General features: G+C 46.8%; 1 protein-coding gene across 1 annotated transcript; it reads left to right on the top strand.

Annotated features, from left to right (window-relative positions):
- Positions 1–674: 674 nt before the first annotated feature.
- On the top strand, positions 675–21,482 carry LOC106597954 (ataxin-1). The gene is made up of 5 exons (XM_045696891.1): positions 675–1,084; positions 13,698–14,579; positions 16,598–16,903; positions 16,995–18,311; positions 18,538–21,482. Exons 2-5 carry the CDS (start codon positions 14,028–14,030, stop codon positions 19,546–19,548), a joined length of 3,186 nt encoding a protein of 1,061 aa, XP_045552847.1. The 5' UTR covers positions 675–1,084; positions 13,698–14,027; the 3' UTR covers positions 19,549–21,482.
- The last annotated feature ends 2,419 nt before the right edge of the window (positions 21,483–23,901 follow it).

Here is a 23,901-nt window from a genome sequence, read left to right as displayed (position 1 = left end):
GGAGGAGAGCTAGGGGAGGTCTGGGGAGAGATAGGAGAGGTCTGGGGGAGAGCTAGGGGAGGTCTGGAGGAGAGATACCCTCTCTCTCTCCCTCCTCCCTCCTTCGTGTGTGAGCATAGTCTGTTATGTGTGTGTGTGTGTGTGTCTGTCTGTACAAGCTATTCACTTACGTTCTATCTTCCACCCATCCCTCTTTTATCCCCTCCTCCCTCTCTTCCTCCCTTCTCTCTCTGCCTACTCCCTCTCTTCCTCCATTCTCTCTCTGCCTCCTCCCTTTCTCTCTCCCTTCTCCCTCTCTTCCTCCCTTCTCTCTCTTCTCCTCCCGCTCTCTCTCCCTCCTCCCTCTCTTCCTCCTTCTCTCTCTGCCTCCCCCTCTCTCTCCCTCCTCCCTCTCTTCCTCCCTTCTCTCTCTGCCTCCTCCCCCTCTCTCTCCCTCCTCCCTCTCTTCCTCCCTTCTCTCTCTGCCTCCCCCTCTCTCTCCCTCCTCCCTCCTTTCTCTCTCTGCCTCCCCCTCTCTCTCCCTCCTCCCTCCTCTGTGTGTGAGCGTAGTCTGGGCGCTCAGCCAAGTAGAATGTGTTTTTGAATGAATATCTGATGCGGCTGGCTGTGGGAGGAGCTATGTTACTGGAGTACTGGGAGAAAAGGAGGGAGGGAGCGTGGGAGATAGAGAGAGAGAGCGAATGAGAGAGAGAGATGGAGAGAGAGAAAGGGGGAAAGGGAGAGACAGAGAGAGAGAAAGGGAGAGACAGAGAGAGAGGTCTGACTGCCTTGCATAACACACGTTGGAGCAGCTTTGCACGCAGGACTTCATGTGATTCTTCAACCAGGGGGACTTCCTCTATCGCTGGCTCATCACAGAGCCTTACGGCTGGGTGTACATGTTCACCCTCTCTCCCGGACGGACCCTGCCTGGAGCCTGGAGGAAAACAGGGCTGGAGCAGAAAAATGACTGGCTCTGAAAAATAGACCTGCACAAAGGAGACGTAGAGAAAAAGGATTTCCCTATAGGAATACGTAGTGTAGAAGCTACACAGGCAAGAGGAAGCCTGACAATGCTCTGCCAGCTGTGGCTGTGTACAGCCTGGTAAGCTTTTCCCCTCTCCCTCGGCAAAGGCAGTGTTTCTTCTTGTTTTGTGCTTGATTTGTGGCATAGTATTTTGGACCCTGTTCCTCTCCACTCATGCGTTCATCATCACTGTCATTTCCTAATCCAGTAATGCCCCTAGAGGCTACAGAACATACACTGCATCTGGTTGGCTTTGGATCACATTACAATAAATAGATTTACAAAAGAGCAAGTCATACAGGTTTGTAGAGAGAGGTGTTTGCTTGTTTACAAGGGAATCCCTGCCTCTCTGTTTGTCTCTGTCTCTCTGTCTCCATCTGTCTGCGTCTGTCTGTCTGTAGTCTGACATTGTGTGATCTAGCTTAGTGAGGAGATGAGCGATGCAGGACGCTGGAGTCATTGTGAAAAGAAGACAAGCAGCCAGCTAGCCACAGCTCGCTCTCTCTCTCTCTCTAATACTGCGTTCATAACTAAATGGGAATATACCACATGCGACAGGGAAAAATCCAGTTGAACAGCCCTCCAACTGGTAATTACTAGTGCAAAACTCATCTATCATCCTGAGCTGCCACTTCACCCACATGCTGACCTCTGACGTCACCTACCAAGGAAATGACCTTCATAACAGCATTTTGGGTATTTAACTGTAACAACAAAACTTTTTAAAATAGAAATCAATCTGTTCATGTTTTTTTGAACACTATAATTTGTTTATAAGCATGATAGCTGTACTTTTAGTTCATGGTTTACGCAGCTTGTTGGCCATTAGCCAATCTGCGTTTCTTAACTTGTTTAAAGTATGTGAATGCATCCAACTGGTAAATTCCCACCTCCCACTTGGTTACGAACACAGCATTAGAGTCTCCTTCACACTCCTGGTCCGCCTTTTAAAGGGAGAGTCAGTCAGGGAATGGAAGGGTTTATTTGGAGTATTAAAGCTAGTAGCCCAATAGACACACACAGATGGTTAACCTTGTGTTTGGTACATTTATAGGAGATTTGTGGAGGAAAGATAATATCACAGATGGTTAACCTTGTGTTTGGTACATTTATAGGAGATTTGTGGAGGAAAGATAATATCACAGATGGTTAACCTTGTGTTTGGTACATTTATAGGAGATTTGTGGGGAAAGATAATATCTGATGGAGAGTGTAGACAGTCAGTTAGTCATTGTCAACCAGTCAGTCATTCAGCCAATCAGTCAGTCATTCAGCCAGTCAGCCAATCATTCAGCCAATCATTCAGTCAGCCAGTCAGTCTTAGTCACCCAGTCAGTCAGTCAGTCAGTCAGTCAGTCAGTCAGTCAGTCAGTGAGTCAATCAGTCTGATGGTCAGCCAGTCAGTCATTCAGTCAGTGAGTTAGTCAGCCAGCAAGCCAGCCAGTCATTAATTAATTAATTAATTCAGTCAGTCAGTCATTCAATCAGTTAGTTAGTCGGCCAGCCAGCCAGCCAGTCATTCAGTAAGTCAGTCAGCCAGCCAGCCAGTCATTCAGTCAGTCAATTAATTAATTAATTATTTCATTTAGTCAGTCAGTCAGTCAGTTATTCATTCATTCATTCAGTCAGTTAGTCGGCCAGTCAGCCAGCCAGCCAGCCAGTCAGTCAGCCAGCCAGCCAGCCAGCCAGCCAGCCAGTCCTTCAGTCAGTCAATTAATTAATTTATTATTTCATTTAGTCAGTCAGTCAGTTATTCATCATTCAATCAGTCAGTTAGTCGGCCAGTCAGCCAGCCAGTAAGTCAGTCAGCCAGCCAGTCCTTCAGTCAGCCAGCCAGTCAGTCAGTCAGTCAGTGAGTCAGTCAGTCAGTCAGTTAATTCATTCATTCATTCATTTAGTCAGTCAGTCAGTCAGTGAGTCAATCAGTCTGATGGTCAGCCAGTCAGTCAGTCAGTCAGTCAGTCAGCCAGCCAGCCAGCCAGCCAACCAGTCAGCCAGCCAGTTAGTCAGTCAGACAGCTAGCCAGCCAGCCAGCCATTCAGTCAGCCAGCCAGTCATTAATTCATTCAGTCAGCCAGCCAGTTAGTCAGTCATTCATTAATTAATTAATTCAGTCATTCAGCCAGCCAGTCGTTCAGACAGTCAGCCGGCCAGCCAGCCAGTCATTCAGTGAGTCATATGTAGTGTAGTCTCTGTGACAACAGAGTCAGGTCACAGAAACACAGCAGGGCAACATGTTGTTTCATCGTCAATGTTTGGTTATTTCTTGGTTATTTGGTCGTCAAAGCTCATTTCTGGGAATAATGTACATAATGTGACCATGGCCCATAAGGCCAAGTGCACTATATAGGGAATAGTGTGCCATACGGGATGCAACCAGTCCCTCTCCAGGTCTGCCTAGCCAAAGGGCCCAAAGAGCTTCCTGTATTTGTGGACTGTGGGTTTTTTTCAATTTTATTTGAATTTTTTTATTTCACCTTTATTTAACTAGGTAGGCTAGTTGAGAACAAGTTCTCATTTGCAACTGCGACCTGGCCAAGATAAAGCATAGCAATTCGACACATACAACAACACAGAGTTACACATGGAATAAACAAAACATACAGTAAATAATACAGTAGAAAAAAGAAAACAAAAAGTCTATATACAGTGAGTGCAAATGAGGTAAGATACGGCAATAAATAGGCCATGGTGGCGAAGTAATTACAATATAGCAATTAAACACTGGAATGGTAGATGTGCAGAAGATGAATGTGCAAGTAGAGATACTGGGGTGCAAAGGAGCAAGATAAATAAATAAATACAGTATGGGGATGAGGTAGATAGATGGGCTGTTTACAGATGGGCTATGTACAGCTGCAGTGATCTGTGAGCTGCTCTGACAGCTGGTGCTTAAAGCTAGTGAGGGAGATATGAGTCTCCAGCTTCAGAGATTTTTGCAGTTTGTTCCAGTCATTGGCAGCAGAGAACTGGAAGGAAAGGCGGCCAAAGGAGGAATTGGCTTTGGGGGTGACCAGTGAGATATACCTGCTGGGGCACATGCTACGAGTGGGTGCTGCTATGGTGATGTCACGTCCTGACCAGTATAAGGTTAATTGGTATTGTAGTTTGGTCAGGACGTGGCAGAGGGTATTCGTTTTATGTGGTTCGGGGTGGTGTGTTTTGTTGAAGGGGCATTTGGTTTAAGTATTCCGGGGTTTTTGGGCACTGTTTGGTTTTCAGGTATTCTATGATTTTGTCTAGTATGTCTGTTTCTATGTTTGGTTAATTGGGTTTGGGACTCTCAGTTGAAGGCAGGTGTTGTCTATCTGCCTTTGATTGAGAGTCCCATATATGAGGGTGTGTTTGTTTGTTATTTGTGGGTGATTGTTCCGTGTATAGCGTCAAGCCTTACAGGACTGTTTATTGTCGGTGTGTTTCTTTTTGTATACGTGTTTATTTTGGGTTTGCCTTCTTTCCTTATAATAAAGAAGATGAGTATACACATACCTGCTGCGTTTTGGTCCTCCATTTCCAACGACAAGCGTGACAGGTGACCAGTGAGCTGAGATAAGGCCGGGCTTTACCTAGCAGAGACTTATAGATTGTAGCCAGTGGGTTTGGCGACGAGTATGAAGCGAGGGCCAACCAACGAGAGCGTACAGGTCGCAATGGTGGGTAGTGTATGGGGCTTTGGTGACAAAACGGATGGCACTGTGATAGACTGCATCCAGTTTGTTGAGTAGAGTGTTGGAGGCTATTTTATAGATGACATCACCGAAGTCGAGGATCGGTAGGATGGTCAGTTTTACGAGGGTGTGTTTGGCAGCATGAGTGAAGGATGCTTTGTTGCGATATAGGAAGCCGATTCTAGATTTAATTTTGGATTGGAGATGCTTAATGTGAGTCTGGAAGGACAGTTTACAGTCTAACCAGACACCTATGTATTTGTAGTTGTCCACGTATTCTAAGTCAGAACCGTCCAGAGTAGTGATGCTGGACGGGCGAGCAGGTGTGGGCAGTGATCGGTTGAATAGCATGCATTTAGTTTTACCTGCGTTTAAGAGCAGTTGGAGGCCACGGAAGGAGAGTTGTATGGCATTGAAGCTCGTCTGGAGGTTAGTTAACACAGTGTCCAAAGTTTAATACATGAAGTGCTCTCATTTGTGTTTCTTAATGGCCGTGTGTTTGTTGTTCTCAAGGTTGTAATAATAACTGTGGGAAATGGAGAAGGTTTCCTCCTTGGTTTCTGTGCTGCTTGCTATCCATGCCAGTGAGTGCCTGAGTCCCAAATGCCATCATACAGATACACTACATGACCAAAATTATGTGGACACCTGCTCTTCGAACATCTCATTCCAAAATCATGGGCATTCATATGGAGTTGGTCCCCCCCTTCACTGCCATGACAGCCTCCACTCTTCTGGGAAGGCTTTCCACTAGATGTTGGAACATTGCTGCAGGGACTTGCTTCCATTCAGCCACAAGAGCATTAGTGAGGTCGGGCACTGATGTTGGACGATTAGGCCTGGCTCGCAGTCGGCTTTCCAATTCATCCCAAAGGTGATCGGTAGGGTACAGGTCAGGTCTTTGTGCAGGCCAGTCAAGATCTTCCACACCGACCACGACAAACCATTTCTGTACAGACCTCGCTTTGTGCACAGGTGCATTGTCATGCTGAAACAGGAAAGGGCCTTCCCCAAATTGTTGCCACAAAGTTGGAAGCACAGAATCGTCTAGAATGTCATTGTATGTTGTAGCGATCGGGTCCTAGCCCGAACCATGAAAAACAGCCCCAGACCATGATTTCTCCTCCACCAAACTTTACAGTTGGCACTATGCATTGGAGCAGGTAATGCTGTCCTGGCATCCACCAAACCCAGATTTGTCCGTCGGACTACCAGATGGTGAAGTGTGATTCATCACTCCAGAGAACGCGTTTCCACTGTTCCAGAAACCAATGGCAGCAAGCTTTACACCACTCCAGCCGATGCTTGGCATTGCTCATGGTTATCTTAGGCTTGTGTGCGGCTGACAAACTGACTTGTTGGAAAGGTGGCATCCTATGACGGTGCCACGTTGAAAGTCACTGAGCACCTCAGTAAGGCCATTCTATTGCCAATGTTTGTCTATGGGGATTGCATGGCTGTGTGGTTGATTTTATACACCTGTCAGAAACGGGTGTGGCTGAAATAGCCGAATCCACTAATTTAAAGGCGTGTCCACATACTTTTGTATATATAGTGTATTCTATCTTAATTTGATCACTCTGTGGTCGCAAATGTGTAGGAAATGCACGTTTGTAGTGTATTCAATAAAGGCTTCTAAAGTTTGTAATTTCAACTTCAACAATGTATCAACCCCTACAAAAATGTCCATTAATTATAATCCACATAAAAATTCTGATTTTCTGTTGCCGCAGAATTATTTTCCTTCTGTGAAAAACTGGTCAAATTAAGATAGTACGTCTGTATAGTGCACTGTGGATCCTGGTCAAAAGTAGCCAGTCATTGGTAGTGAGTTGAGTTGAGTTGTAGTGAATGGAACAATGCTTGTTCCCATTCAGGACGTGTCTGCTGCCTCTGGGGCATGTGAGGAGAGACTCTCCATATAGCTGAGCACAGGAGAGTTGTCCAAGGGGGCTGGGATCCACTGGTTGTCTTTAGCGTTGTCGGGCAGTGCGTGTGCGTGTGTTGCCCGACACTGTGTTGCCATGTGTCTCCCGGTGTGCTGTGAGAGTGTTGGACTGTAAACAGATGACTGTATTTACTCCAGTGGAAAGTGGGGCATGGTGTCTCCGTGTTGTGACTGTCCTGTAACCATGCCTCATAGATTGTTTTTGTGTTACCGCAGTGTTCATTGTCAAGGCTCGGGTTGTTGTGGTGTTGTCCTCGTGGTGTTATCATGGGATTGTCATGGTGATGGGGTTGTGCTGTAGCAGTGTCGTAGCGTGTGTGTCTGTGTGGAGCTAATCGACTATGTCTGTGTGAAGTGGAGGCTATATGGTGCTCTGATGCTACAGCCACCGCTTAATGTGGGTCAGGAAAAGCAGCTCTCTCTCTCCCTCCCTCTCTCTCTCCCTCCCTTCTCTCTTTCTCCCATCCTCTGCCACTTTCTGTTTTTCCTCTCTCCCTCCCTCTCGCTTTGTTTTTCTCTCTTTCTTCCCCTCCCTCTTTCTCTGTCACTCCATGTTTTTCGCTGCATCTCTCCCTCCCTGCCTGCCATCATGCTTTCTGTCTGTCTGCCTCTCTGTTTATCTCCTCTCTTTCTCCCTTTCTTCCTGCCTCTCTCCTCTCTTCCCTCTCAGGTGCACCTCTCATTTGTTACCTCTGGTACATCTAGCAGGCTTTATCAGGCTGTTCTGTTATAGATATAGAATGGTACATCTAGCAGGCTTTATCAGGCTGTTCTGTTATAGATATAGAATGGTACATCTAGCAGGCTTTATCAGGCTGTTCTGTTATAGATATAGAATGGTACATCTAGCAGGCTTTATCAGGCTGTTCTGTTATAGATATAGAATGGTACATCTAGCAGGCTTTATCAGGCTGTTCTGTTATAGATATAGAATGGTACATCTAGCAGGCTTTATCAGGCTGTTCTGTTATAGATATAGAATGGTACATCTAGCAGGCTTTATCAGGCTGTTCTGTTATAGATATAGAATGGTACATCTAGCAGGCTTTATCAGGCTGTTCTGTTATAGATATAGAATGGTACATCTAGCAGGCTTTATCAGGCTGTTCTGTTATAGATATAGAATGGTACATCTAGCAGGCTTTATCAGGCTGTTCAAATCAAATTCAAATTTATTTTTATATAGCCCTTCGTACATCAGCTGATATTCTCAAAGTGCTGTACAGAAACCCAGCCTAAAACCCCAAACAGCAAGCAAAGCATGTGAAAGAAGCACGGTGGCTAGGAAAAACTCCCTAGGAAAAACTCCCTAGAAAGGCCAAAAACCTAGGAAGAAACCTAGAGAGGAACCAGGCTATGAGGGGTGGCCAGTCCTCTTCTGGCTGTGCAGGGTGGATATTAAAACAGAACATGGTCAAAATGTTAAAATGTTAAAATGTTCATAAATGACCAGCATGGTCAAATAATAATAATCATAGTAGTTGTCGAGGGTGCAACAAGCACGTCCGGTGAACAGGTCAGGGTTCCATAGCCGCAGGCAGAACAGTTGAAACTGGAGCAGCAGCACGGCCAGGTGGACTGGGGACAGCAAGGAGTCATCATACCAGGTAGTCCTGAGGCATGGTCCTAGGGCTCAGGTCCTCCGAGAGAAAGACAGAAAGAGAGAAAGAGAGAATTAGAGAGAGCATATTTAAATACACACAGGACACCGGATAAGACAAGAGAAATACTCCAGATGTAACAGACTGACCCTAGCCCCCGACACATAAACTACTGCAGCATAAATACTGGAGGCTGAGACAGGAGGGATCAGAAGACACTGTGGCCCCATCCGATGATACCCCGGACAGGGCCAAACAGGCAGGATATAACCCCACCCACTTTGCCAAAGCACAGCCCCCACACCACTAGAGGGATGTCTCCAACCACCAACTTACCGTCCTAAGACAAGGCCGAGTATAGCCCACAACGATCTCCGCCATGGCACAACCCAAGGGGGGGCGCCAACCCAGACAGGAAGACCACGTCAGTGACTCAACCCACTCAAGTGACGCACCCCTCCCATGGACGGCATGGAAGAACACCAGTAGGCCAGTGACTCAGCCTCTGTAAAAGGGTTAGAGGCAGAGAATCCCAGTGGAAAGAGGGGAACCGGCAAGGCAGAGACAGCAAGGGCGGTTCGTTGCTCCAGCCTTTCCGTTCACCTTCACACTCCTGGGCCAGACTATACTTAATCATAGGACCTACTGAAGAGATAAGTCTTCAGTAAAGACTTAAAGGTTGAGACTGAGTCTGCGTCTCTCACATTGGTAGGCAGACCATTCCATAAAAATGGAGCTCTATAGGAGAAAGCCCTACCTCCAGCCGTTTGCTTAGAAATTCTAGGGACAATTAGGAGGCCTGCGTCTTGTGACCGTAGCGTACGTGTAGGTATGTACGGCAGGACCAAATCGGAAAGATAGGTAGGAGCAAGCCCATGTAATGCTTTGTAGGTTAGCAGTAAAACCTTGAAATCAGCCCTTGCCTTAACAGGAAGCCAGTGTAGGGAGGCTAACACTGGAGTAATATGATCAAATTTTTTGGTTCTAGTCAGGATTCTAGCAGCCGTATTTAGCACTAACTGAAGTTTATTTAGTGCTTTATCCGGGTAGCCGGAAAGTAGAGCATTGCAGTAGTCCAGCCTAGAAGTAACAAAAGCATGGATTAATTTTTCTGCGTCATTTTTGGACAGAAAATTTCTGATTTTTGCAATGTTACGTAGATGGAAAAAAGCTGTCCTTGAAACAGTCTTGATATGTTCTTCAAAAGAGAGATCAGGGTCCAGAGTAACGCCGAGGTCCTTCACAGTTTTATTTGAGACGACTGTACAACCATCCAGATTAATTGTCAGATTCAACAGAAGATCTCTTTGTTTCTTGGGACCTAGAACAAGCATCTCTGTTTTGTCCGAGTTTAAAAGTAGAAAGTTTGCAGCCATCCACTTCTTTATGTCTGAAACACAGGCTTCTAGCGAGGGCAATTTTGGGGCTTCACCATGTTTCATTGAAATGTACAGCTGTGTGTCGTCTGCATAGCAGTGAAATTTAACATTATGTTTTCGAATGACATCCCCAAGAGGTAAAATATATAGTGAAAACAATAGTGGTCCTAAAACGGAACCTTGAGGAACACCGAAATTTACAATTGATTTGTCAGAGGACAAACCATTCACAGAGACAAACTGATATCTTTCCGACAGATAAGATCTAAACCAGGCCAGAACTTGTCCATGTAGACCAATTTGGGTTTCCAATCTCTCCAAAAGAATGTGGTGATCGATGGTATCAAAAGCGGCACTAAGATCTAGGAGCACGAGGACAGATGCAGAGCCTCGGTCTGACGTCATTAAAAGGTCATTTACCACCTTCACAAGTGCAGTCTCAGTGCTATGATGGGGTCTAAAACCAGACTGAAGCGTTTCGTATACATTGTTTGTCTTCAGGAAGGCAGTCAGTTGCTGTGCAACAGCTTTTTCTAAAATTTTGGAGAGGAATGGAAGATTCGATATAGGCCGATAGTTTTTATAATTTCTGGATCAAGATTCGGCTTTTTCAAGAGAGGCTTTATTACTGCCACTTTTAGTGAGCTTGGTACACATCCGGTGGATAGAGAGCCGTTTATTATGTTCAACATAGGAGGGCCAAGCACAGGAAGCAGCTCTTTCAGTAGTTTAGTTGGAATAGGGTCCAGTATGCAGCTTGAGGGTTTGGAGGCCATGATTATTTTCATCATTGCGTCAAGAGATATAGTACTAAAACACTTTAGTATCTCCCTTGATCCTAGGTCCTGGCAGAGTTGTGCAGACTCAGGACAATGGAGCTTTGGAGGAATACCCAGATTTAAAGAGGAGTCTGTAATTTGCTTTCTAATGATCATGATCTTTTCCTCAAAGAAGTTCATAAATTTATTACTGCTGAAGTGAAAGCCATCCTCCATTTGCGAAGGCTGCTTTTTAGTTAGCTTTGCGACAGTATCAAAAAGAAATTTCGGATTGTTCTTATTTTCCTCAATTAAGTTGGAAAAATAGGATGATCGAGCAGCAGTAAGGGCTCTTCGATACTGCACGGTACTGTCTTTCCAAGCTAGTCGGAAGACTTCCAGTTTGGTGTGGCGCCATTTCCGTTCCAATTTTCTGGAAGCTTGCTTCAGAGCTCGTGTATTTTCTGTATACCAGGGAGCTAGTTTCTTATGACAGATGTTTTTAGTTTTTAGGGGTGCAACTGCATCTAGGGTATTGCGCAAGGTTAAATTGAGTTCCTCGGTTAGGTGGTTAACTGATTTTTGTCCTCTGACGTCCTTGGGTAGGCAGAGGCAGTCTGGAAGGGCATCAAGGAATCTTTGGGTTGTCTGAGAATTTATAGCACGACTTTTAATGCTCCTTGGTTGGGGTCTGAGCAGATTATTTGTTGCAATTGCAAACGTAATAAAATGGTGGTCCGATAGTCCAGGATTATGAGGAAAAACATTTAGATCCACAACATTTATTCCATGGGACAAAACTAGGTCCAGAGTATGACTGTGGCAGTGAGTAGGTCCAGAGACATGTTGGACAAAACCCACTGAGTCGATGATGGCTCCGAAAGCCTTTTGGAGTGGGTCTGTGGACTTTTCCATGTGAATGTTAAAGTCACCAAAAATTAGAATATTATCTGCTATGACTACAAGATCCGATAGGAATTCAGGGAACTCAGTGAGGAACACTGCATATGGCCCAGGAGGCCTATAAACAGTAGCTATAAAAAGTGAGTGAGTAGGCTGCATAGATTTCATGACTAGAAGCTCAAAAGACGAAAACGTCATTGTTGTTTTTTTTTTGTAAATTGAAATTTGCTATCGTAAATGTTAGCAACACCTCCGCCTTTGCCGGATGCACGGGGGGTATGGTCACTAATGTAACCTGGGGGTGAGGCCTCATTTAACACAGTAAATTCATCAGGCTTAAGCCATGTTTCAGTCAGGCCAATCACATCAAGATTATTATCAGTGATTAGTTCATTGACTATAACTGCCTTGGAAGTGAGGGATCTAACATTAAGTAACCCAATTTTGAGATGTGAGGTATCACAATCTCTTTCAATAATGGCAGGAATGGAGGAGGTCTTTATACTAGTGAGATTGCTAAAGCGAACACCGCCATTTTTAATTTTGCCCAACCTAGATCGAGGCACAGACACGGTCTCAATGGGGGAAGCTGAGCTGACTACACTGACTGTGCTAGTGGCAGACTCCACTAAGCTGGCAGGCTGGCTAACAGCCTGCTGCCTGGCCTGCACCCTATTTCATTGTGGAGCTAGAGGAGTTAGAGCCCTGTCTATGTTCGTAGATAAGATGAGAGCACCCCTCCAGCTAGGATGGAGTCCGTCACTCCGGCTGTTCTGTTATAGATATAGAATGGTACATCTAGCAGGCTTTATCAGGCTGTTCTGTTATAGATATAGAATGGTACATCTAGCAGGCTTTATCAGGCACACATGGAGGTTCACTGAGGTCTTCAGTCCAGTTGCCTGTATGTTTATTGTTGAATGTGTAGATGATGTGATGACCACTAGTGGTTCTGAGGGAAAGCCAGTGCCCCTGTGACAACAATTTTGGACCCCCTGTGGCCCCCCTAAATGTGGAGTATGAAATACTTTTTACATAACGAATTTTTGCTATCGTTCTTTTTTTTTTTACATCCGTTATTAGACAGTGGCAACGCGGAACACTAATTTAACCCACACATTTTCTAGAGGGACGGCTTTAGGCGGAACACAACAATATCGTACCACATGCAAAATGATATGACAACAATAACATCTAATGTAACTGGCCCCTCTAACAGTACAACTGGCCCCAGCTTGGCCCCCCCAGTTGAAATGGTCTAGAACCGCCACTGGTGATGACGTGAGGCAGGGGGTAATATACACAATACAACGTGACTTCATAGAACATCATGATGTGATTGTCAAATTATCCTTTCAATGGGGTGTGACTTGGGTGAAATGGATGGACACACACACACGCACACGCACGCACGCACATAAATACACACACACACAGGCCTCCCGAGTGGCGCAGTGGTCTAAGGTACTGCATCGCTAGCTGTGCCACTAGAGATTCTGGGTTCGAGTCCAGGCTCTGCCGCAGCCGGCCGTTACCGGGAGACTCATGGGGTGGCGCACAATTGGCCCAGCGTCGTCCGGTTTAGGGGAAGGTTTGGCCGGCAGGGATGTCCTTGTCCCATCGCGCACTAGCGACTCCTGTGGCGGGCTGGGCGCATTGCACGCTGACACGGTCGCCAGGTGTACGGTGTTTCCTCCGAAGTGGGCATTGTCTCAAGAAGCAGTGCGGCTTGGTTGGGTTGTGTTTTGGAGGACGCACGGCTCTCAACCTTTGCCTCTCCCGAGTCCGTATGGGAGTTGCAGCGATGGGACAAGACTGTAACTGCCAATTGGGGACCAGGAAATTGGGGAGAAAAAGGGGTTAAAAAAATAGATATAAATACACACACAGAACAACAACAACCAGGATGTCATTGGATCTGGTGTCTGGCTTGCTTTTCACACCTACCTTTTTCCACTCACAGTCTTTGAAGCAGGGGTTGGAACCGGTTCAGGAAACAGAACCAAAAACTGTGAAAAACAACAAATATTCAAGTAATGGAAATAGAACCAGCAACTAAAGAGATCTCTAGTGTTCCGGAACAGAACCGTTATTTTCAAATCGTGAGAATCGGTTAATAATGATATTTTTTGTTCCGGAAAATATTCTGTATTTAAGTAAAGTTCTGATGCTAGAAATAGCCTAAACTCATGCCATGATGTTCAGCGCTTCAAGCCAAGCCCGTTACATGTCCACCCCTCTTTCTCACTCTCTACTCACCCACATGTCATGCCTAAAGGGGCGCATATTAAAATATGGAATGTGATGATTGCATATATCCTTTGACGTGTGTCATGCACAGAGAGTAAGCATGTTGGAAATGTACATACATCATTCTTCTCTGTTGTTTCTACATGCTAGAACATAACAATTGTGTGTCTTCCTCTGTCTCCAGATTTAGAGCTGGCGGACGTTGTGGAGGCCGGTGGTTAGTCAGAGATGATTCCTCATGAAGTCCATGGAGCCATCCTCTCTGTCGCCTGGCAGACGTCCCTCTGCCCTCTCTAGACTACTGAGTCCAGGACACACAGTCACACAGTGAAGACCTGAAAGAGACCTGATAGAGCCCACGACAACACTGACAGAGAGAGAGATGTTTCCCATGCCAATAAAGCCCTTAAATTGAATTGAAATTGAGAGAGAAACAGAGATAGGGACAAAGAGAGAGAGAAACAGTAGGTTCACAAAACCTACTTGAGAGACAAACAAAGCGTTAAAACCAACCATGAAATCCAACCAGGAGAGGAGGCATGGCTGTCTACCTCCAAAGAAGCGTGAGATCCTAGCCCTGGAGCAGAAGCCTGTGGTGGTAACAGCAGCAGCTGAGATCCTGGCTCTGGAGCAGAGGCCTGTGGTGGTACCAGCAGCAGCTGCAGCCTCAGCAGACACTACCTTACACACAGAGAACCTGGCTTGGCTGGCTAATGTAGCCAGCGAACGCTGCAGATCCACAGAAACTCCCAGCCCCAGGTTTCATGTCTCATCGTCCTCCTCTTCATCCCCCTCCCCTTCTGCTACCTCTCTGTCTACGATCCCCCTGTCCTCTCTCTCCACTGTCTACCCCACTGGGGTGGGGCTCAGCCAACAGGGCGGGACAATCCAGTACGCCCAGCTGGCCCCTAACCTCCAGTTCATTAGCTCGGGGCCGTACACTGGCTACATCTCCTCTCAGATCATCCAGTCCCCTGCCACCAGTGTAGCCACCTCCACAGGGCAACAGCGCCACCATCTGGATGGCCACTGCTACACCGCCGCCCTCATCTCCCAGGCCACCAAGGTGTGTGTCTATTGTGTATGCATTCAGAAAGTATTCAGACCCCTTGACTTTTTCCACATTTTGTTACGTTATAGTCTTATTCTAAAATGTATTAAATTGTTTTTTCCCCTCATCAATCTACACACAATACCCCATAATGACAAAGCAAAAACTGTTTTGTTGAAATTTTAGCAAATTTATTAAAAATAAAAAACAGAAATATCAAATTTACACAAGTATTCAGACCCTTTACTCACTACTTTGTTGAAGCACCTTTGGCAGCAAATACAACCTCAAGTCTTCTTGGGTATGACGCTACATGCTTGGTACATCTGTATTTGGGGAGTTTCTCCCATTCTTCTCTGCAGAGCCTCTCAAGCTCTGTCAGGTTGGATTGGAGCATTGCTGCACAGCTATTTTCAGGTCTCTCCAGAGATGTTCGATCAGGTCTGAGGTCCTGAGCTATCTGGAGCAGGTTTTCATCAAAGAACTCTCTGCACTTTGCTCCATTCATCTTTCCCTCGATCCTGACTAGTCTTCCAGTCCCAGCTGCTGAAAAACATCTGCCACCACCATGCTTCACCGTAGGGATGGTGCCAGGTCTCCGGCAGACGTGACATTTGGCATTCAGGTCAAACAGTTCAATCTTGGTTTCATCAGACCAGAGAATCTTGTTTCTCATGGTTTGAGAGTCCTTTAGGTGCCTTTTGGCAAACTCCAAGCGGGCTGTCGTGTGCCTTTTATTGAGGTGTGGCTTCCGTCTGGCCACTCTACCATAAAGGCCTGATTGGTGGAGTGCTGCAGAGATGGATATCCTTCTGGAAGCTTCTCCCATCTCCACAGAGGAACTCTGGCGCTCTGTCAGAGTGACCATCGGGATCTTGGTCACCTCCCTGACCTAGGCCCTTCTCCCCCGATTGCTCAGTTTGGCGGGCAGCCAGCTCTAGGAAGAGTCTTGGTGGTTCCAAACTTCTTCCATTTAAGAATGATGGAGGCAACTGTGCCCTTGGGGACCTTCAATGCTGCAGACATTTTTTGGTACCCTTCCCCAGATCTGACAATTCCTTTGACCTCATGGATGCACTGTCAGCTGTGGGACCTTATATAGACAGGTGTATGCTTTTCCAAATCATGTCCAATCAATTGAATTTACCACAGGTGGACTCCAATAAAGTTGTAGAAACATCTCAAGGATGATCAATGGAAACAGGTTGCACCTGAGCTCAATTTTGAGTTTCATGGCAAAGGGTCTGAATACTTATGTAAATAAGGTGTTTATTACATTTATTTTTATACATTTACAAAAATGTATAAAAACCTGTTTTTGCTTTGTCATTATGGGGTATTGTGTTCAGATTTCAGATTTTTATTTTATTTAAGTCAAGGGGTCTGAATACTTTCCGAAGGCACCGTATATCAACGTTGCGGAGTAGTGAACTACATGGAGTTCAACTAGTAAGTTAACTACATTTTGCAGTATCTTGCTGGTAGTTGAACTAAATTACATTTTTTGATGTGTTTTCAGTAGTTAATGACTGTTTTGCCACGTAGCGGCGTAGCTAACTACTGGAACTTCACACAATGTTTTTTTTGCAAAAAAGAAAAGAGAATATGGGTAGACAATTTCCTTATTTTATTTGTTTGTGTCAGATCTGCCCAATTCTCACTTAAAAGATCATTTTTGTGTTTAATAGACTAAATTGTGATCTGTTTTTGCAATTTGTAGACTATGACATTTCAGATTTCAATATGATAATGCATCATTAAGTAGTCAACTACTTTTTCAAGGTGACTTTAAGGTTCAGTAAACTACACTACAGCTAGCCTTCAGAAAGTATATCTTAACTTCTTCCAGAGTGAAGTAATTGTTAGCTTGATAAACTATACTTTCAGAGTAGCTTCCCCAACTCTGGTATTTATTGTGTAATTATTATTATTATTATTTTTATTATTATATAATTATTTATGTTTTTATGTATTGCTTGGTGCGAACAAATATCCCCTTTGGGGCGATTAATGAAGCACTATGTTATGTTAAGGTTTGTGACCATCAGAACCAGCTCCAGATAGGGCTGCCGTCTGACCTGGCTGTGTCCGTTGGAGGGTCTACCGTCTCCCTGCCGACCTCCACCCACTTCACCAGTACCCACCAGTACATCCAGCTGGACAGCAGCAGCCCTCTGAGCGTCCCCTCCCCTACCCAGGTCCACCTCCAGCCTCTCCAGCTCCACACCCACCCTGGGGTGGGCCTCCTCCCCCACACCCTCACCCTCGCCCCCTCCCAGGTGCTGGTCCAGTATGCGGATGGGTTAGGGGTCAACAAAGCTGAGGGCGGACACACCAAGGTATTTATATTGTTTTTTTATTCAATACATTTTTAGATGTTGAACTGTTTGCGAGGAGAGCTTGACAAATAAAGATTGATTCGATTTGAAGGTGGTGCAGCTGAATGGAGAGCTGGAGAGGAGTTTCGGTAAACAGAGCTGTGCTGGCATCAAAGGAACCTCCTACTCTAACCAGAACAATCAGCAGGTTCACCATGGATATGAAGCTCGACACATCCTCATTCCCGCAGACTACACTACCCAGGATTCCACAGGACTACAAACCTCCCTGGTGCTGGTAGCAAATGCCCAGCCCCACCCCCACCCCCACCCTACCAGAGGTGCTGAGCAGGACAAGGTCCAGGTCCACCCATCACTAATACACAGTGAGGGAGGAGGTATCTGTCTAGGGAAACCTGTCTCTAGAACCTCCTCTTTCACCTCACTCAATTCCTCCGAGGCTCTGAAGGTCTCTTCTGCCCCTCACACGGTTATCCAGACCACCCACCACTCTGACCAGCATGTACACAGCCTGTACTCCACCACCCAGGCACCAATCATTGGCTACATCGCCAGGACAGGTAACCAGCATGGCGTCAGCTACGCCACCCTGCCGCAGCACCTGGTCATCCCGGACGGCCAGTCCCTCCAGTCTCTCCTGATACCCGTTAACGGAGTCGGTGACGTTACCACCACTACGGACCTTGAGGCTGCCTGCTCGGTGACCGCCAGGACAGCCAGCACCACCGCCAGCACCACCGTCTCTCAGCTGGCTCCAGCGACCGTATCCCTCCCCCGCCACACCTACCTCACCGCGTCCCCCTCCCCTGCCCCAGCCCTAGCTCCCGCCCCTGTCCAGGCCTCCCCCTCTGTCTCCTCTTCCCTTTCCTCCTCTCCAGCCCTAGCTCCCGCCCCTGTCCAGGCCTCCCCCTCTCTCTCCTCTTCCCTCTCCTCCTCTCCAGCCCTAGCTCCGGCCCCTGTCCAGGCCTCCCCCTCTCTCTCCTCTTCCCTCTCCTCCTCTCCAGCCCTAGCTCCGGCCCCTGTCCAGGCCTCCCCCTCTCTCTCCTCTTCCCTCTCCTCCTCTCCAGCTCTAGCTCCCGCCCCTGTCCAGGCCTCCCCGTCTCTCTCCTCTTCCCTCTCCTCTTCCCTCTCCTCCTCTCCAGCCCTAGCTCCGGCCCCTGTCCAGGCCTCCCCCTCTCCCTCCTCCTCTCCAACCACGCTCCCACCGTTCTTCATGCGTGGCTCCATCATCCAGCTGGCGGATGGGGAGCTGAAGCGAGTGGAGGACCTGAAGACGGAGGACTTTATCCAGAGTGCTGAGATCAGCAGTGAGCTGAAGATTGACTCCAGCACTGTGGAACGCATCGACACAGGCCAGACACCCAACGCTGTCATCATACAGTTCGGTGTCGGGGAACACAAAGCACAGGTAAGCTAGCAAAGCTTGTTGTTGTCTCCTTTCCCCGAGACTCAGTGCCAGTCTGTTTGTACTATCCTGCCAACGCCTTGTCACTCATACCGCAATGGTGTTGAAAAGAGTACAAACAGATCTGAGAACAGATCTGAGACCATGTTACCATAACCCCATCCTAATGTCAATATTTATGCCAATAACAGTTTATTGTGTATCCTTTGTGTGTTGTATTCCTCTGCAGGTGTGTGTGGAGGTGCTGTTAGAGTACCCGTTCTTTGTGTTCGGCCAGGGCTGGTCGTCCTGCTGCCCTGACCGGACCACTCAGCTGTTGGAGCTGAGCTGTGCCAAGCTGTGTGTTGGGGACGTGTGTGTCTCCCTGACCCTCAGGAGCCTGAGGGGTGGCGGCGGCTCTGTATCTGGGAGGAACCACAGCAGCCAGGGTCACGAGGTCAAGCTGAGGCACAGCCACAACACTGGGGACATCACACAGGGGTCTAACCGCCAGGGGAACAGTCAGGGGAATAGCCAGAGTAATGGTCAGAGTATTGATCAAATCAACAGTCCAATAAATAGTCAGAGCAACGGTCAGAGCGACGGTCAGAGCGACGGTCAGAGCGACGGTCAGAGCGACGGTCAGAGCGACGGTCAGAGCGACGGTCAGAGCGACGGTCAGAGAGACGGTCAGAGCGACGGTCAGAGCGACGGTCAGAGCGACGGTCAGAGCGACGGTCAGAGCGACGGTCAGAGTATGGACAAGGACTTTAGGAACAGTTTGAATGCTGCAGGCAGCAACAGTGTCTTCCTGGTGCAGGTGGGCAAAACAGACAGGTTGAATAAGGAGGACAGGTGCGTTCCCTGCTGTGTGGACCAGGTGACAGAATCTGGACTGAGACCCGGATCTGGACCAGGGGTCTACGGAACTGGAGTTGGACCCAGGAGTACCTCGAACCTGCAGGCTGTCTCAGGCAATGGAGAGATGAGAGACAGAGAAAATGTAGAGATAATAGGGAGAGACAATGGAGAAATGCGAGAGAGAGAACAGAATAGCCACATGCCCCCTCCGCCCCTCAAGACAGAAGTGGGTGAGGCAGACAAAGAAAAACCCTGGGGTCGTAAGAGGAGGTGGTCTGCTCCAGAGAGAGATCAGACAGAGCGGGCGGACGAGGAACCCCCTTTGACTCTGCCAAAACCCTCTTTTATAACTCAGCAGGTCAAACTCTCCATCGAGGGAAGGTCAAATGTTAGTCGTTGAAGGAGCTGGAGTGCTGTACGGGAGGTAGGGAACATAGTTTTATATGTTTGTAACGTTGTTAGTGTTGTTTGGTTTAATCTATCTATCCACATTAATGGAAAGGATTTGTTTACCTTGTATATACATGTTTTATGATTCTATTTCTATGGAAGGAACCTTGTTGTCTCTGTGTTTGACCCACTGTCTGCGAGGCCAGTCTCTCTCCAGAACACAGTTAGTGGCCCACTGCCTGGGAGGCCAGTCTCTCTCCAGAACACAGTGAGTGGCCCACTGCCTGGGAGGCCAGACTCTCTCCAGAATACAGTTAGTGGCCCACTGCCTGGGAGGCCAGTCTCTCTCCAGAACACAGTTAGTGGCCACAGTTAGTGAACACAGTTAGTGGCCCACTGCTTGGGAGGCCAGTCTCTCTCCAGAACACAGTTAGTGGCCCACTGCCTGGGAGGCCAGTCTCTCTCCAGAACACAGTTAGTGGCCCACTGCCTGGGAGGCCAGACTCTCTCCAGAACACAGTGAGTGGCCCACTGCCTGGGAGGCCAGTCTCTCTCCAGAACACAGTGTGTGGCACACTGCCTGGGAGGCCAGACTCTCTCCAGAACACAGTGAGTGGCCCACTGCCTGGGAGGCCAGACTCTCTCCAGAACACAGTGAGTGGCCCACTGCCTGGGAGGCCAGACTCTCTCCAGAACACAGTGAGTGGCCCACTGCCTGGGAGGCCAGACTCTCTCCAGAACACAGTGAGTGGCCCACTGCCTGGGAGGCCAGACTCTCTCCAGAACACAGTTAGTGGCCCACTGCCTGGGAGGCCAGACTCTCTCCAGAACACAGTGAGTGGCCCACTGCCTGGGAGGCCAGTCTCTCTCCAGAACACAGTGTGTGGCCCACTGCCTGGGAGGCCAGACTCTCTCCAGAACACAGTGAGTGGCCCACTGCCTGGGAGGCCAGACTCTCTCCAGAACACAGTGAGTGGCCCACTGCCTGGGAGGCCAGACTCTCTCCAGAACACAGTGAGTGGCCCACTGCCTGGGAGGCCAGACTCTCTCCAGAACACAGTGAGTGGCCCACTGCCTGGGAGGCCAGACTCTCTCCAGAACACAGTTAGTGGCCCACTGCCTGGGAGGCCAGTCTCTCTCCAGAACACAGTGAGTGGATACTGTAGCTAGCAGATGGTTGACCTGGAAAGGTTTGAATTTACTAAACCATGAGATTTGTCCTCTATATTGACCTATAAAGTGAATTATGCATGTGTGAGTTATATTAATTGATAGTACCTACCTACCTAGTTAGAATACAACCCTCTACTGCTCATCGTTACCCTCAGTCATCAGAACCCCCACCCCCCATATATTTGAGGACATGTTTTATGTGATGAAATGTAGTTTCTTTTTGTTGCCTCATGGCAACGATGTGCAGTTAGGCTACTTTAAAGGGCAATACAATGCTGAATGATAGACATGTAGATTCCCAGACAATGGACCCAGGGACATTCTATGAGCCAAAGCAACCTAATTGAGCAGTTAAGATCATACCCTCTGATTGTGAGGACAGTCCCAGCGAGGAAGAATGGACCTCAGAATCAGGTTTGAGAGGCAGTGAAATACTAGTTTAGGGAAACGCTTTCACTATCAGCTTTTCCATGGTGTTATAGTAAGTACCCTTATGGCACAGAACGCCTAAATCTTCCCCCAAAAAATAGGATGGAATATTTGTTTCAATGAAAAACCACAATGTGTGCAGTAAAGGATTACACATATACTGTATGTAGTGCATTCCTGAAGTAATCAGACCCCTTGACTTTTCATACATTTTGTTACATTACAGCCTTATTCTGAAATTGATTTTTCTTTTAAATCTTCATCAATCTACACACAATACCACATAATGACAAAGTGAAAACAGGTTTTTAGACATTTTTAACCGCTAAAAAACAGTAATACCTTATTTACGTAAGTATTCAAACCCTTTGCTATGAGACTCGAAATTGAGCTCAGGCAGTTAGGAAAGCTAAGGCTAGCTTTTTCAAACAGAAATTTGCATCCTGTAGCACAAACTCAAAAAAAGTTCTGGGACACTGTAAAGTCCATGGAGAATAAGAGCACCTCCTCCCAGCTGCCCACTGCACTGAGGCTAGAAAACAGTGTTACCACCGATAAATCCACTATAATTGAGAATTTCAATAAGCATTTTTCTACGGCTGGCCATGCTTTCCACCTGGCTACACCTACCCCGGTCAATTGCCCGGCACCCCCCACAGCAACTCTCCCAAGCCTTCCCCATTTCTCCTTCACCCAAATCCAGATAGTTGATGTTCTGAAAGAGCTGCAAAATCTGGACCCCTACAAATCAGCCGGGCTAGACAATCTGGACCCTCTCTTTCTAAAATTATCTGCCGAAATTGTTGCAACCCCTATTACTAGCCTGTTCAACCTCTCTTTCATATCGTCTGAGATTCCCAAAGATTGGAAAGCTGCCGCGGTCATCCCCCTCTTCAAAGGGGGAGACACTCTAGACCCAAACTGCTACAGACCTATATCTATCCTACCCTTCCTTTCTAAGGTCTTCGAAAGCCAAGTTAACAAACAGATCACCGACCATTTCGAATCCCACCGTGCCCACCGTACCTATGCAATCTGGTTTCAGAGCTGGTCATGGGTGCACCATAATCGCCATCGATAAGAGACATTACTGTGCAGCCGTATTCATCGACCTGGCCACGGCTTTCGACTCTGTCAATCACCACATTCTTATCGGCAGACTAAACAGCCTTGGTTTCTCAAATGACTGCCTCGCCTGGTTCACCAACTACTTCTCTGATAGAGTTCAGTGTGTCAGAGGGCCTGTTGTCTCAACCTCGGGCAGTCTCTACGGAGGTGCCACAGGGTTCAATTCTCGGGCCGACTCTCTTCTCTGTATACATCAATGATGTTGCTCTTGCTGCTGGTGATTCTCTGATCCACCTCTACACAGACGACACCATTCTGTATACTTCTGGCCCTTCTTTGGACACTGTGTTAACTAACCTCCAGACGAGCTTCAATGCCATGTGTAACCCTCTCACCAGGCTCGAATATGACTCTCACAATATTAACTTATGCAGAGTATCTCAGCAGCATGGGATGTTAGGTGAGAAGGACATCTCCAATAATAATTCCTATTGTAAACTATCTAGGGTTATGACAATAGGGTATTAACTTCAGATTAAATGATTATAGGTTTCTGTTATTGATTCAGGATAGACCATCCCATGCATTAAATTAAATTGAAACAATCAATGACTCCACCAAGGCAATATACATAACGTTCCATATGTGTATTAAAACATTTTTAAACACAAATACATTTTCAGACACAACATCAAAAGAAATAAAGAATCACCAATGAGTCGTGCACAACCCGTGTCCAAATTATTTCAAGTTTGCTTAAATAAACCGTTGGCGCGCGTGTGACACCCAAAAATATCCAGAAGCACCTCACGTTGTGGTTACTCACTGCTTGGTAGATATTCCCTCAGCGAAGTATGGCAGTTCCATGCAGGTTTCCTCACAAAGTCCAAGGCAAGCACAGCTACCCATGCAGACAGTACTCCTTAGCCGTAACCGATATCCCATGGGAACACGAACTCGTTAAGCTTCCCAAGCAATTATCTCCCGGTGTCACATGATGCTAGGCTAACCTCAATGCTGGCAAATACCTCCACGACGAGACGGTAACTTCAGTCTTTACTAAGTTTTAACAAAATTATAACAACTCTTTTATAAAATAAAACATGTATTTCCCTTCATATCCTAGTAGGTATGGGTTTTGTTCTAGTTCTGTCATCTTCTTTTATAATTTCTTTACCAACCGTTCTAAGGTAAAAACGTCCATCCTCTCATCAACGTCTTTTTCCCTCTCTTTTTTTCCCCAGGCCTCCCGTTAATCAGGTCAACTCCCATTGGCCACAACTTAACAAGCGACCTTATTGGTCAAAACTTACACTTCAAAGTAAAACAAACTATTCACTTATACATTAAATAAATATTTATTCAAAAGCATAATGCATTAACAACATTACAGTTTAGGAGCAATTCAATCATCTTTTAAATATATAACCAATTAATTATAACAAATAAACTCAATACCTGGTTCAAACAAGGGTATTACACATGCAACTCTCCTTCCGTGGCCTCCAACTGCTCTTAAATACAAGTAAAACTAAATGCATGCTCTTCAACCGATTGCTGCCCGCACCTGCCCGCCCGTCCAGCATCACTACTCTGGACGGTCCTGACTTAGAATATGTGGACAACTACAAATACATAGGTGTCTGGTTAGACTGTAAACTCTCCTTCCAGACTCACATTAAGCATCTCCAAT

Source organism: Salmo salar, chromosome ssa02 (genome assembly GCF_905237065.1).
Source record: "Salmo salar chromosome ssa02, Ssal_v3.1, whole genome shotgun sequence".
Taxonomy (NCBI): Eukaryota; Metazoa; Chordata; class Actinopteri; order Salmoniformes; family Salmonidae; genus Salmo; species Salmo salar.
The sequence above is the reverse complement of the archived record's forward strand: the minus strand, read 5'-3'. Positions and strand labels throughout refer to the sequence as shown.

What these genes read in the sequence shown, in the direction of transcription:
- LOC106597954 (XM_045696891.1), top strand. Translation starts at nt 14,028, where the DNA reads ATGAAATCCAACCAGGAGAGGAGGCATGGCTGTCTACCTCCAAAGAAG. An exon ending in TCATCTCCCAGGCCACCAAG is followed by an intron (nt 14,580 to 16,597) that starts GTGTGTGTCTAT and finishes TGTTATGTTAAG; the next exon opens with GTTTGTGACCATCAGAACCA. An exon ending in TCGGGGAACACAAAGCACAG is followed by an intron (nt 18,312 to 18,537) that starts GTAAGCTAGCAA and finishes ATTCCTCTGCAG; the next exon opens with GTGTGTGTGGAGGTGCTGTT.